This window comes from Ahaetulla prasina, chromosome 2, assembly GCF_028640845.1.
Source record: "Ahaetulla prasina isolate Xishuangbanna chromosome 2, ASM2864084v1, whole genome shotgun sequence".
Classification (NCBI taxonomy): Eukaryota; Metazoa; Chordata; class Lepidosauria; order Squamata; family Colubridae; genus Ahaetulla; species Ahaetulla prasina.
Genome location: NC_080540.1, coordinates 154,556,120 through 154,571,601, shown reverse-complemented (window position 1 = coordinate 154,571,601; position 15,482 = coordinate 154,556,120). Strand labels below are relative to the sequence as shown.

At 42.6% G+C, this 15,482-nt stretch overlaps 1 protein-coding gene across 2 annotated transcripts; it reads left to right on the top strand.

The window, feature by feature from the left end:
• Nucleotides 1-255: 255 nt before the first annotated feature.
• Nucleotides 256-11,930, top strand: SMARCD1 (SWI/SNF related, matrix associated, actin dependent regulator of chromatin, subfamily d, member 1). 2 transcript variants are annotated; one of them, XM_058167394.1, is made up of 13 exons: nucleotides 256-450; nucleotides 1,411-1,598; nucleotides 2,856-2,898; nucleotides 2,984-3,106; nucleotides 4,793-4,915; nucleotides 5,655-5,771; nucleotides 6,356-6,457; nucleotides 6,639-6,800; nucleotides 6,885-6,982; nucleotides 7,481-7,616; nucleotides 9,612-9,734; nucleotides 9,953-10,054; nucleotides 10,402-11,930. In XM_058167394.1, the coding sequence occupies exons 1-13, from the start codon at nucleotides 283-285 to the stop codon at nucleotides 10,453-10,455; spliced, it is 1,539 nt and encodes a 512-aa protein (XP_058023377.1). In that variant the 5' UTR covers nucleotides 256-282; the 3' UTR covers nucleotides 10,456-11,930. The 2 variants fall into 2 exon arrangements, with proteins under 2 accessions (XP_058023377.1, XP_058023378.1); XM_058167395.1 differs by lacking the exon at nucleotides 256-450 and adding an exon at nucleotides 612-740.
• The last annotated feature ends 3,552 nt before the right edge of the window (nucleotides 11,931-15,482 follow it).

Genomic DNA, 15,482 nt, shown 5'->3' with positions numbered 1-15,482 from the left:
GTTGGAGACCCCTGCTCCAAACGGAGCGCGATCACCTTCCTTTGGAAAAAAAGGCAGTAGCTCTTTAAGAGAGAGATTTACCTCTCCGGCTTTTCCAAGACCAGAGAGGCACGAAACCCAGCGCGCCTCTCCTTGCCATTCCCTCCTCCCCCCTCCCCCGCGGAGCCGAATCCGGCGACGCTCTATCTCCCGCGGACCGCGTGTCTATGATAAAGCCTTACTAAATCATCCAAACCCCACATCCGCCCTCCGCCCTGCTTTTGTACGGCCGAGGGAGGGAAGATGGCGGCGCGGGCGGGTTTCCAGGCTGTAGCTCCGAGCGGTGGCGGCAGTGGAGCCGGCCCTGGGGCGGGACCGCTAGGACCAGGGACGCCGGGGCCTCCCGTGCGGATGGGCCCGGCTCCCGGACAAGGAATGTACCGCTCCCCTCTGCCCGGCGCTGCATACCCGGTACCGGTCCGGCCCGGCTGGGAAAAAAAAAGGGGGCGGTCCTTGGTGTGGGGCGGAGCTCTAAGGCCAGGCGTGAGCGCGAGATGCTGCTCTGCCACTGAGGGGGCTGGTGGTGGTCGAGGGGGGGGAGGGGGGAGGCGGCTCAGCTGCAGTGGGCGGGGCTCGGAGGGGAAGAGGAGGATGAGAGCCATTCCTGAAAGATGGAGGACGAGGGGCCGCTGCTGAAAGGGGGATCCGCGGCATAAATATAGATATATATAGATATATTGACAAATAGAGGGACTATGGGGGTGAGGCTGCAAGGGCAGAGTGCGAGGAGAGAGCTCAGGGGGCTGCGGGCGTCGGGAGGGACCGCCTGGCTTTGCGGTTGGGCGGGAGAAAAGAAAGGAATGTGAGAATGGACCTTAGAGGGGTGGGGGCGGGGAAGACATTGTGTGGCTCTGGGGTTGGTGGGGGATGAACATCTAGGAAGCGAAAAATTCCTGAGTACAAGAAATGCTCCTTGGTTTTGTTCTTGCATAGCTTCCCATTCAAACATCAGAAATATAATATATTGAGAAAGGGGAGTAAAACTGCCTATCTCATCCAAGATCCAAATTCTAGGCTGTGGGGGGGGAATCAGAAGGTGATGGCAAATTGAATAATAACACTTTTTTTAAATATGAATTATATACTCATGCAGGCAGGAGTTGCATGGCTATGTGCTTCCCAAATCAGAAAGGTTTTTTTAAAAAAAAAATAGATATTTTTCCATCAAACATTATTTATTGGGGAGTGGGAGTACTGAATCTTCTATGATAACGTTTTTAAAAAAGAAAAAATATTTGAGGATTCTTTTCAAAGATGTAGACAATTTCGGTTGCTGAACTGGTACACTGAAAGCAGGGATGCTGCTTGATTTTCTGTTGCAGCTGAGAACAAGAAGCAGCATGGCAACAGTCAATTTGTTTCTTTTCTTAGCGCCCTGGAATGTTGCCTGGTAGCCGCATGACTCCTCAAGGACCTGCAATGGGACCTCCGGGCTATGGTGGGAGCCCTTCTGTCCGACCGGGGATGGCTCAGTCAGGAATGGACCAGTCTCGCAAAAGGCCAGCTCCTCAGCAGATTCAGCAGGTTCAGCAACAGTCAGTGCAAAACCGAAATCACAAGTAAGAGATTCCTCTTTTTCTTTTATAGGCATCCTAGCATTCAGGATTGTAAGTGTTCTGTTTTAAGCCAGTTTTAAATAGTACCTTGGTTCTCAACTGTTTTAAAACTCATATAATTTGTTACTCAATGCATTTTGGTGCAAACATTTTGTCCTGGTACTCATTTTTTGTTTGGTACTCAATTCACAAGCTAGAAATTGTTGATGTCAGCTATTTTATGACTCAATACATTAGTCCTTATGGAAATAATTTGTTTGATACTTGTTGTTTTTGATACTCATCGCACGTCCCAGAACCAATTATCAATAAGTACCAAAGTACCACTGTATCGCCTTTGAAATACCCTTAACCAATGGTGGGATTCAAATAATTTAACAACCGGTTCTCTGCCCTAATTATTTCTTCCAACAAACAGTTCACCAAATTGCTCAGAAAGTTAACAACCGGTTCTCCCGAAGTGGTGCGAACTGGATGAATCCCACCACTGCCCTTAACTGTATTGAAGTCTGCAAATAAAATTAGAGAGTTCTCATTAAAGACAACTTAAATGAGAAATGCAGTGTATAAAAAGAGGTTTCAACTGCATCCATACTGACAGGCATTTTTAAGCAATCTTCCAGCAACGCTGGTTCATATTCCTTTCATCAAGCGGAAGAAACTGGAAACAAAGTTTAATGCAATCTAAATATCAATATAGTGATATAATTCCTTCCCCTATTCATCCTGAACAACCTACTCATAGTATAATTCTTCAGAGCTAGCATTTGGTTAGGTATTTTCACAGAGCCCTCTCTGTGTTTCATGTGGTTTGTACAGATGGACTGCATTGTGTTACTTAATTTGAGATCCAAAATAACACAGAGTCATCTGTTAGTGTTTTCTGTCACTCGCAGATCTTGGTATGTTGAAGACGTGTTAAGCCTCTGTACCATACAGATGTAGAACGATTTCCTCTATAAACATACTAACCAAATTCTGTAGTTCTACACACATTTCTTAAAGTGTACGTCCCATTGAAATCAGTGGAGCCATCTGTGTTGGTATGCTTAAGGTTCCTAATACTGACTTCTTCAAGAAAGCTTTTCCCAGTATGGCAAAAAAAAAACCAATACAATCCTAAATACATCTTGTTTTCCTATGTGCCTAAAACAATCTTAGTTTCAGCAGAATTTTTCTTTGATACAAAATCAACAAGGATGTTCTTAAACATGTATCAAGAATTGATATTTATCATCCAATCTTTCTGTCTTTGTGCAGTGCCAAGAAAAAAAAGATGGCTGACAAAATTCTACCTCAGCGGGTGAGTGAAATTTTGGATATCTGGTCTGGCAGTTACTGGTAGTATAATGGCTGTGCTGATTGACTGTGGCTTCATTGAATTCTAGATCCGGGAATTAGTACCCGAGTCTCAGGCATACATGGATTTGTTGGCATTTGAGAGGAAGCTGGACCAGACTATTATGCGGAAACGTTTGGATATTCAGGAGGCTTTGAAAAGGCCAATTAAAGTAAGGAGGATGGGTGCATACATTTGAAACTCACTTATCTGTAGCTTTCCTTAATAACTAAATAAATCTACTGGCTACATTCACACGTCATCCTAGCATCATTGGTTAAGTTTTAACTTATTGATTCAATGAACCACAATACTTGGTTCATTATGAAATGCTCTGAATCTAAAAATGATTCTAAACGTGCAACATACTTTTAGAACCATCCCATTTTAATAGTCCAGTTGGGGATTGGAATGTTGCATGACAGAATGTTTTGCATATCCCTAATTTAAACAATGCACTAAGATGCAATCTTACAGATCATAAATGTGGGTTCACCATACCAAGACCAACAAATTACATGATTTGTGTGGTGTGTGAACTAGGGGCATATGAATAGTGAAGGCAGAGTGGTGGCAGCGATGGGGCCCTGCACTTCATTTATCTCAGGTCTTCAGTCTTTTTTTAAAAAATGTATATAATCGCATGAAACCAATAGTCATAGTGAGTGTTGCAGGAGGAAAGTGGGAGTGAGAAGCTATTGTAACTACTATCTCATCACCTGAGGCAGCCGTGGCCTCAGCACCACTGCCACCTCCACTATCGTTGGGGAAGGGATATTTCATGTTGACAGTGCTGAGAGGGAAGCCATGCATCACAGGCTCTGGGCTGTAATAGCAGAGAGAAACATCTGAAAGAGACTTCCTTCTTTTCTCCCATCCATCCTCCATAGCTGCAGCCTGGAGGAGGGGCATCAGCTTCTACGGTGCCTCACTGAAGGAGTTTGTCTTATGGCCCAGAGAACTTTATTATTCTGCCAGTATGCAACCTGCTGCTACAGAGGCCCAACAATAGGCATGTCAAGATTCTTCATTATTCTCCAGCATAATCTATAGCCGCAAAAATAGCAAGTTTTTTGCTTCATACTTTTGCAGATAGCAGTAAGCAGTTAGATTTCACAAAACAGGCAGAAAAATGTGTAGCGATTTTTAGGCTTCCTCTGACTCAGCTGCTTCTACTGAATAAGTTGTGGCTGCTACAAACACAAGGTCCATAGATCTCTGATACTTTAATTTTACTAAACTGCTAGTTTCTGATGCATTCATAGCTTCTTTTCTATATGTTTTTTGAATTACTTCCTCTCTTAGCCTTTTATTATCTAATATCTTTTTCCCTTAACCCCAGTACAACTTCTCTCTTATATCTGGGCAATTAGCAGATGATCTTGCAGGCCCTAGTTTTACCTGAAAAGACCTTTGGAAGCAGTTACTTCAGACTTTTGATGAGAGTGAACTGTCCTTCAATCTGTCTTGTAGGCAGTTAGGAAGCAAAGAAAGCAAAAAAAAAAAAGGAATCACACACACACACACACACACATCCCTCTGTGGTTACCATCTGTTATTATCATGCAGTCCCCGACAGATGGCCTTTAAAAGCCTTTTTTTTAAATCTGCAGTGTAGTGTCTTTAACTTCTTGACCCAAGCTTAGTGATTTCTGTTATGTCCTAGACATTGTTTCTCTGTTGCTTCTTCCTGGACATCTTCATGTAGTAGAAATGTTTTAGAGAGATATGTATCTTGCTCAGATGCAGAGATCTGTGAGGATACAAATACTGCTGTTTGGGAGGGTGAGGGAATGATACTAGCAATCTCAAATGTTGATTCTCATTTTCACATCTTTGGGATTCTGTTCCTTTTTAGCAAAAAAGAAAACTACGCATTTTTATCTCCAACACCTTTAATCCAGCCAAGTCAGATGCAGAAGATGGAGAAGGCACCGTAGCCTCATGGGAACTCCGAGTGGAAGGACGACTATTGGAAGATGTGAGTGAGGAATGGAATTAACATCACCACGTGTTCCTGTAGAGAGTTTAGAAATGTGGCAGAGCTGAATTATTCATTCCTGATGGACTTGGAACTAGATAAGATGGAGAGAGAACAGTACAGGCTTTAGTTAGGCAAGTTTAGTTAAGCAAGTGTAGGCCAAAGAAAGATTTTTGTACAAATTGTCATAAAATTTTCTAAAATGAGCAATTCCACAAATTAGACCTCTCTGCAGTAAAGGTGCTCTTTGCTTTGCACACTTAAATATTGCATTCTTCTACTGATTGGAGTTTCATTGTGGTAGAGAGATTAGATGTAAGAGCTTTCCCAGGCACTACTCTTAAACACTATTGGTGCTTAAGCTTTGGATGGCCTGATCCTTCTTCACTTCAGAAAACTCCCACATTATTCTGAAGTTTGCAGGTAGTTGGAGTGCAGTTGATAAAATGAAGGACGTCTAATTTTTTGAAATAAGGAAAGATGTAAGAAATCTTATTTGGCTCTTCATTATTGTAGAAAGGGTCTATGGCAGGGGAAATTGGGCATATAAGATGTTAGAAATATATGCAAAATGATGATCAGTATTAGGTATAATGTTATATATTCCCCTGGAGAGAAATCACTGTGATAATTCACAGTTTTACTTTCTGAGATTTCAATACTGTTGGTAACTATGGCTGTTGGATATTGGTATTGTTATCTATAAAAGAATTTTTCTTCCCATTTTTTCGTCCTGCAGTCTGCTCTCTCCAAGTATGATGCTACCAAGCAGAAGAGAAAGTTCTCATCCTTTTTTAAATCTCTGGTGATTGAGCTGGACAAAGACCTCTATGGCCCAGATAATCACTTGGTGGAGGTGAGAGGTTTCATACCTTATAGCAGAGTTGTGCAGCGTTTCTTGCCCCCAGATATTCTGACAAGAAAAATGTGGGGGAGAGGGGACAAAGAATATTTTTTAATATTTATGTTTAAAATTAAATTGTGAATAAGATGGTTTTCCCGTTATATATTTAATACTTTTCTAGCAACATTTAAATTTATAGTTTGGTAGCATCTTGGGGGGGGGGGGTTTCCTAGGGAGAGACAAAATTTAGGGACCTGCATGCTGGATTTGGCCTCAAGTTGCGCATTTCTCATCCTGAGCAAAGAAGATCACATATTTTTAAAAAGCCATTTATGTTTATGCAGATCTTCCAATTTTCCTCTTTATCTTGTTCTCCCTTTGGAAGAGACTCAAGGCAATATATTGGGATGTCAGCTTTCCCCTTTCTTGAGTGCTTTTCATCATAGGGTTCCGTGTTTACCTGTTCCAAAGTTTTATTTCATGGATCGGAACCCATCCCCTATATGCAGTCTTGGTTCTCACACGGTTTTGTTTCCTCTTGGAATGCCTTTTCCTTTTTCCGACTTCCCCTTGTTTTTGTACTCTTTCCCTCCTAGTGGCATAGGACTGCTACAACCCAAGAGACCGATGGGTTCCAGGTGAAAAGGCCTGGCGATGTGAATGTGCGCTGCACTGTCCTCCTGATGCTGGATTACCAGGTAGGGGGCCTTCTTCCCGAGAGCCAGAGGGGAGGAATTTTTCTCCATGGCACTGGATTCAGATTGAACCTCAAATCAAAATCTTTATTAAAGGCATAGATCAGCGTTAGAAAGGTGGGATTATAAACAATATTTGTTTTTAAAAAACCCACTAAAATTAGTTTTTACCATCTCTTTGCAGCCTCCACAGTTCAAACTAGACCCACGTTTGGCTCGTCTCTTGGGAATTCACACCCAGACGCGCCCAGTGATCATCCAAGCTCTGTGGCAATACATCAAGACTCACAAGCTGCAGGACCCCCATGAGCGGGAGTATGTCATCTGTGATAAGTACCTCCAGCAGGTAAAAGGAAGGGTACGGACCCCAGTCCTTGCTGTGATGCTGAAGCTTGGCTCTTTCTCAGTGAATTCCTCTTTGAACATATAGATATTCGAGTCTCAGCGTATGAAGTTCTCAGAGATCCCACAGCGGCTTCACGCATTGCTTATGCCTCCAGAGCCAATTATCATTAACCATGTCATCAGGTAAGATGGGAGGTGGGGGGAGGCCCTTGACGTGATGACTTAAGGCTGAGCCACAAACTCATGAAATATCCTTTCAGCTCTGCTGACTCTTGCAATGTACAAACAACTGTTCCAATGCATGCTTCCTATTTTCAGTATTACTTCCTGCTGTGAGTTATATCATAGGCTAGAATTTTAAAGTGTGATTCACTTTTAACTATTTTAGTGTTCCCAAAATAGTTACGTAACAAACTTATTCAAATGTTGCCAGAAATGGAAACATTCTGGATCACTTTTAAGAAAGGGAAGGGGCGAAAGTAATTATCTGGCAAAGACATTTGGCCATGGATAGAGAGAGATTTTGAAAGCAGCGAAGGGCTATCAAAAGTTGAAACCCCTACATTAAAAACAATTGCACCATTGTTCCACACGCTCTGTGTTGGAGATGGGGGGGCGGGGGGAATGCTTTATTGAACCAAGCTCTAAATCTAGCATTTTCTCTCTCGTCTTGCTTCCCAGTGTTGATCCAAACGATCAGAAGAAAACTGCTTGCTATGACATTGATGTAGAAGTAGATGATACTTTGAAAACCCAAATGAATTCTTTCCTGCTATCTACAGCCAGCCAGCAGGAGATAGCTGCACTGGATAACAAGGTGCGACTTCCTGGAAATGATTTTTTGCTAATCTTTCTCTGTGAGGGACATCTGAGAATTAACACTTCCTCTCCCCTACCCAGTCTTCACTGTGTGGTTAGATGTTACTTCAGTTCCTTAAATCATTGCAATCCAGTAAAGTAGCAAGTAGTACCAAGCTTTGGTTAAAATGTTCAGTAATTTATTTTGGTTTGGAATTTTGGTTTGGTTGTAGTTTATCTTTCCCTTCCTATAATATGAAGTTTGGCCCTATATAGGTCTCTTCAGTGGACTTTGCCTCCAAGGGAAGTATACAGCAGAGATTGGCATCTTTCTTTCAGACAGCAGTAGGAACATAGAATTTTTTTGTTATGTTCTCAGTGTAACCTGTGGAAGTTAGGTCATTAACTTTTAGGTGTTTATATTGTAAATGTTAATATTAAAAGCTGTTGGATGCATGGCTGTTAGAATATTCAAATGCTACCAGGCAGATGTCTTGCTTTTTTCACAGTTTTGTAGCGGACCTACAGATTAACCTGGCTTTCTCTGGTTCCCGGCTGGCAGTGAACTTTTTGTTGCCTCTGGGAAGATTGCCCAGTGACAGGCATTGAAAGATGAAATGAAGCAGATTCCTAGCTGTAGGATTCTGACTCCAGGCAACAGTTGGAACATCCACTCCTTTATCCAGAACAGAAAGAGCTTATAAGGAAGGGAGAATGTGACCTATTTGGGTTGGCCCTGTAGTACTCTAGTCATAAAGCCCTTTTTTCTTAACCTGAACATCCCCTGGGTTTGAAATTCTGTTGCATAAACTGTGAACAAGCCTCACTGTTAATATAGGACCGTGATGGCAAGCCTATGGCACGTGTGCCACAGGTGGCACGCATAGCCATATCAATGGGCACATGAGTTCAGCTCCGCCAGCTGATTTTCGGGCCTTCTGGGCCCACCAGAAGTAGAGAAACAGGCTGTTTCCTGCCTCCGGAGGGTCTCAGGGGCTGGTGGGGAAGGCCCATTTTTCGCTCTCACCTGACTCCAGGGCCTCTCTAGGAGTCTGGGGGAGGGGGAGAAACGGCCTTCCCCACTCCCACCCCCAGAGATCCTCCGGAGGCCAAAAACAGCCCGTTTGCCAACTTCCCGTCCCACCTGATTGCGGGGCGCATAGAATTATGAGTCTGCACGCGCGTGTGCAACACCCCTGCCCCCCTCCTGGAATGCAATGGAAAAGGCGTCACTTTTTAGCCATCACTGATACAGGAAAATTGCCTTGTATAGATGCATAAAATCATAGCTCTCATGTCATTCCACTTCTGGGTAATATTTTTAAAATATTCAGAGTTCTTCGGTTATGAAACTGAAACCATACGTTTTTGATAATGGGTATTCTTTTACTGATCAAGAAAAAATTTCCACGAGATAGTATTAAAAGTTATTTCGCTCTTGAAGATATAAAACTAAAGAACAGTATGGTCTAGTGGTTGCATTAATACAAGGAAGGAAAGAAGGTTGGGACTAAAGAGACTGATTGACTCTGAGTCAGGAGTTACAATCTAACCATAGAAGTTTGTATCTCTGAAGTAGCAATAGCAATAGCATTTAGACTTATATACCGCTTCCCAGTGCTTGACAGCCCTCTAAGTGGTTTACAGCCTGTTGCCCCCAACAATCTGGGTCCTCATTTTACCAACCTCAGAAGGATGGAAGGCTGAGTCAACCTTGAGCCGGTGAGATTCCAATTCCTGGTAGCGAGCAGTGAATTAGCCTGTAATACTGCATTCTAACCACTGCGCCACCACGGCTCATGAGTAGATGTAGATGTACTTTGATTTGTAAAAAGTACAAGAGACTAAATAAATGAAGGGGAAGGGCCTGGGATGTATTGTAGTCTTCCTCCACGTGCATTTTCCAGAACTAACTACTTAAACCAGTCCCTGTGCCTGCACCCGGTTACCCACTTCAATAGAGTATAACCCTATTCTTTTTCAAATGTATTTGTGCGGTATTTTTTCATCTCAGATCCATGAGACCATAGAAACCATTAACCAGTTAAAGACCCAGCGTGAATTTATGCTGAGCTTTGCCAGAGATCCCCAGGGTTTCATCAATGACTGGCTGCAGTCCCAATGTCGAGACTTGAAGGTGAGACGCCTTTGAGGAGAAAACAGACCTGGGGTGTGCGTGTGTGTGAGGGAGAGAGAGAGAGAGAGAGAGAGAGAGAGAAAACCCTTGCTGTGTCTCCAGTTTTTTTTTTTAAAAAGAACAACCGCACACCATCTGCCAGAGGGATAGAACGGAGAGCCAAGACAGGTATTTCAGGGAGAGCAAGAGGAGTAATTGGAGACTTTACTCACCTCCAGGCTATGACGGATGTCGTTGGAAACCCAGAAGAAGAGCGCCGAGCTGAATTTTACTTCCAGCCCTGGGCCCAAGAGGCTGTATGCAGATATTTCTACTCTAAGGTAAAATGGATCCATCCAATGGGATCTCTTGTAAATGGGATCTCTGGAATGTGACCCAGCAGCTCGGTCGAGATCCTTCAGTCCTGCTGACCAATGCTCTGTTTCGGCAAACTGAATATCCAGTGGAGTCAAGGAGTCGAAAAGCACCTCAGAGGGCTGTGAACAGCGAGGGTGGTTGTCATAAATTCGGAAAGTGCTGGGTTGCAAGTTGGGGAAGGCTTGTCTTGAGCTTCTGGCTCGCAGCCTAATGCTTGTTCCCGATGCTTAAAAATACCAGAGGCAGTTCTGTTGTTCTCTGTTTTTTTTAACCTGTGCATAAAGATACGTCTGTCTTGCTTCTTTCACAGGTTCAGCAGAGAAGGCAAGAACTTGAACAAGCTCTGGGAATCCGCAATACCTAAACAGGCAGGCCTCCCAACAGGCAGCATCTCTAATGGCTAGAAACACTGCAGGGATTCACTGCTCAGGCCTATACAATTCCTATTCCAGCACAGAACCTTCCACTAATTTCCAGCCAACATCTTTTCTTTCCACTGATCCAATGGACTCATCATTGGGGATGATGATGTTGGTACCCAGGCCAAGATCTTGCATTTCAGCCTGGCTCTCCTTTCTTTTTTGAGCCCCACACTCCCCAGGTCCGGCTCTGCCTGAAGTTCTTCCAGACTTCCATTCAGCTTCCATTCAGAGCCTAGCGTGGCAGCCCAGGAAGTCTTCCTCTCTCTCTCCCAGAACAGTCGGCTGGGCAGTTTCTGTGCACGGCAGGGCCCAAATTCAAGGCAGGTTTCTTTACACTTTCTGGCTTCTCCTGGAGACGGGCGGGTGGGAAGTCCAATACAGGTCCATCTGTTGGGAAGGAATGGACTCTCCCTACACGTGGCCTTCAGGGAGCTACAATCCAGGGTCATGTGGGTGTCTGATTCTGGGTTTTTGGTTTTGGTTTTGGGGTTGTTGTTTTTTTGGTTTCGTTTTTTTAAGGGGAGGAAATTACTGGCAGAGGTGCCAAGTAGTCATAGGCCACCTTCTTGGTCACAGTGAATATCCCAAGTCACTGCCTTCTGGGGAAGAAAGCCTTTCTAATCTAACTCCTTATCTCGTCTTCTATCCTCCCCCACTCCCCAGCACTAATTCTTCGTATCTACAGTGCTTGGTAGGAAACTAGTTTCCTTCAGACTAGAGTTATTCTCCTTTTGACTTCCTCGCCTGACTGCACAGAGCAGGTTTCTGGGGCAAATTAAAAGGTGGGGAGCGGAGTTATGCAAGCAGGTGTAACCAAGGCACAGCGGAGCAGATGTCGGTGTGCAAAAAGGACATTTCCCCTCTAGTCTATGTTTTCATAGTCTTGGGCACCTATTGGTAGGACTGAGTAGGGATGCTGTCGCATCTTTCTGCTGGCTGGTTTTGGAAACTAATGCAGCTGGACAGGTCCCAGCGGCTTCTATTCTGACACTATCTGCAAGAATCAAGTTACTGACAAGCCCCCATCCTCTTCCATGTTGAAAATGAGGCTAGGGACTGCTCTGAATTCAGGAACCCTAATCCGTGTGTGTGCGTTCATATGTCCACCTTCGGAGTGAGAGATTCTGATACTTCAATCTTGTATTTGCCCTACAAAAGGCACTCTGCCCTTCTGCCCCTCCTTGCTTTGTGATCCTGGAGAATAAGAACCCTGGTTCCTTAGGTGGCTCTCAGGGCAAGTATACGTGAACTAAACTCTGAGATCAGCTGTCTTTGCAGACTTCTTAAATTGCTCCTTATGCTTTGCATTCTGTGGTTTTCTCTTCTTCCTCCTTTTTACCCTTGGACCAATTTTTTTTGTACTGTATCCTTTTAGATGTCACCCCATTTTAATAAAAGCTGCCTCTGAATGAAAGTATTTGCTCTCTCCGTCCTTTTGTAATACAGCACTGTCTTTTTTTTTTAATACTTTCAGGAGGAAACAATATATCATAGGAAAATAACCTCTCAATCCTTCAAATTTTATACTGATGGCTAAAAAAGGCTAGATAGAGGAAAGCTCTTTCATTGGCCTGAAGGGAAAAAACTTTGGACAGTGTAAGAAAACTTTGCCTCTGTGTGCCTGCTTAAGCATCAAAATATTTAGAGAGTGTGCGCAATAGTGAGAGATAACCAGTATAATGATGAGCAACCTTTTGATATCCTGGATCACAGTTAATATTGAGGAGAGAGTAAAGCAGCCAGTTACTTGACATGCAGTAGGGTTGCAATTTTTTTTTTCCTGGGATTTGGAAGAGTGGGGTCTTTTATTTTGAAAATAGTTTGTGCTATATTAGGACTTATATAATGCTTACTTTACTGCAAGAAATTTATTTTTTTATATAACAGTGCCATTAAAATTTGGTAACAGTGAAAAGGGGTTCCTCAGTTTTTCAAGGAAGGGGATTGAAGAGCAAAACTGAAAAGCTTTTCCTTACAACAGTCAAAAATTGCTTTAATCATAACATACTGTACCAATCTTTTCACAAGAGTAAAAAGAAAACAGATCCTTATTTAGGGAGCTTAGAGCTAAATTTCAGGAGTGGCAGATAAGGTGCAAAGGAAAAAGTGTGTTCATTCTTTTTATAGTCCTTCAGAATGAATTACAATAAACCCAGCAATATAGAACTTGCCTTTAGGAGCTAAAACTGAAGACCACTGAAAATTGAGACAGGATCACAAAGAAACTGAGCAGGAAGAATAAAATAAAAATAAAAAAAAACTATTGGCAACTTTTGAGCTTTAAGAGAATCTGGGTTGGAGCCAGGAGCAGATAAGTGAGTTAAATACAGCCGTCACCTATTTCTGTCAGTCATTTTTATAGTAAAAACAGGTAGCCTGTTTAGATACAGGTAGCCCTCGACTTAACAACAGTTCATTTAGTGACCGTTCAAAGTTAGCAGTGGCACTGAAAAAAGTTACATGACCATTTTTCACTCTTAACAACTGTTGTAGCATTCCCCATGGTCACATGATCAAAATCCAGACGCTTGGCAACTCATGACGGTTGCAGCATCCCTGGGTCATGTGATCATCTTTTGCGATCTTCTTACAAGCAAAGTCAATGGGGAAACCAGTTTCACTTAACCATGTTGCCAATTTACCAAGTGTAGTGATTCACTTAACTGAGGCAAGAAAATGGGGCAAAACTCACTTAAATGTTTCACTTAGCAATAGAAATTCTGGGCTCAATTGTCATACATTGAAGATTACCTGTACTCAAAATGTTGATCTGTATGTGCATCAGAACCAGGGAAGAGAGGCGATAGAATGGCATGGAATTTCCCATTTCACACAACTAGGAAAGTTACATTTTTAAACAATCTCTGTTTAAAATGCCCATCAAATAAACAGTTACTATCACAAGTCATATTTATCTCAAGGTGCGTGTTCTATGATTCCAGGGCTTTGCAGTAATCTAATTTCCCTGTATATAGTTAGGCCTGGGTGTGCGACACAAACAAGGAATGGGAAAGAAGAAGGAATAAGCCAATTGCATCATGAAATAGCCTTGGAGCAACAAAAACAGAAGTTAATATGTTAATTTTGTAAATAAAAATTCCAATGTGTTGCATGATATACAACAAGTCAGTGGATGACAATGGATGGTTTTAAGACTGAACACAGTTTGAAATCATGCAGCAATCAGGAATGCATGGTTTGTAATGCTTTGTAATTTCCCCTCTCATTTGGGTTTTTGTGCTAGTCAAACCAGAGAGATGCACAACAAGAGTAGTGAAAACCAGGAACCAGCCAAACAACTCTGAGCACTTGTGAGACTGATCAACAAACCATGGCTTAGTGTGATGTTTGAACACAGTTGTTGACACCTAGACTAACCTGCACAAACCTAGAAAGCACTAAAGAATTCGAGTTTCCCCTTTCTCAAAGTTACCATTTAGTTGTAGCCTCGATTTTTGTAACTTGAATCTAATAGCTGTAACCGATCTATTGCATTCACTCACTTTATTTTCTCCTGGTCATTTTAACATGCCTGGTTTACACCACTTTGATTAGTGGTTAAAATTAACCACTAATTAAAATTATTAAATTAAATTAATTAATTAAATTTAAGTGGTTAAATTAGTGGCTGGAAAGCAGGATACAGTGAGTTCTAATCCTCCTTAGGCCCAAGGTCTGCTGAGTAATCTTGGGCAATCCCTCTTTCTTAGCTCTGGGAAAGAGGCAAGGGAGCAACACTTCCAAACTAATCAAGAAAATTGCAGGAATGTTTCCAGGTAGGTACCAGGAATTAAAACTGATTCAAAGGCACATTTTATTAAGATTAGGTTGTATCTAAGGGAGGTTGCGCAGATGAGAGAGCATGACACTCCCTAGTAGTGGTAGTGCTGCTTCCCACTGACCTGCCAGGAGAACAATTAACTTGCAGCTCTATAAACATCACCCAGAAGGTGGGCTCAGAATGATGACCCTAGAAGGTGACCCTGGAAACTACCTGGGCAGCCAAGGCACTGTGGCCATGTCAGCAGACCATTGGTGGATACTTCAGAATGTTATCGTCTCCTGAGGGGCACATCTTCAGTGAAGCAACTGTAGAGCCAGTTTGGCTCCTTCCTGTTAATAGTGTGGGCCAATCACATCCTCATATTAGTATTTGCTAATTTTGGTCCCAAATCTTGTGTGTTTTATTTGCAACTACTGCTTTTTTTTTTATCTCAAAGGAATGTTTATGTGTTTTTCCCCTCTGAGGCACTGCATCTCAAACCTGGGCGAATTGTTTTCTTCTCTGGATAATGACACACAAACCCATTATCCAATCACAACAGGGACATTTAAACTGCTTTAAAGGGTTTTTTAGTTACACTGAGTAAAAAGGACTTTCTGATAAGCGATTGGGTAATGTAAGGGAAAAGTTTAGGAAACACCGCCCTGTGGAGTCTTTCCGTAATATTTCCAACTTTATATTATTAACTGAGTAGGATCATCTCTCCTGTCTCTCTTAAAGATGGTTTCTAGGCACCAGTTCATCCGTGTGGCCACCTCTTCCTCTTCCGAACTCTGGCTGGTGCTTCTTTTAATTTTGCAAAGCTGATGTCCAACTGGCAATGCTGTCCTTTGTTGGCTTATTTAGGAGTATGCTCCACTGAGTCCTTAGTAGGTGAACATAAGATTGCAGCTTGATGGACTTTTGTGCCCTGCATAGAGCAGATTTCCTGGCTGCACAGCATGTGAACTATTTTTTTTTTTGTTTAATCCATTAAACTAGCATGGCCAGAAAGGCAGAGTCCAGAGTGCAATTTTGTAGCTAGCAAGCTGCCAAACCCATGGGTCTCTATGCTATTTTCAAATGTCATTTCAGACAGAAATTTATGGTTATGGCCCTGGTAAGGAGTTATCTTCTTCATGTGGAAAATAATCTTGATCTGTGCCACTGAACCGAATTGTTTCAGTATCCTTTTTTTTTTCTTCC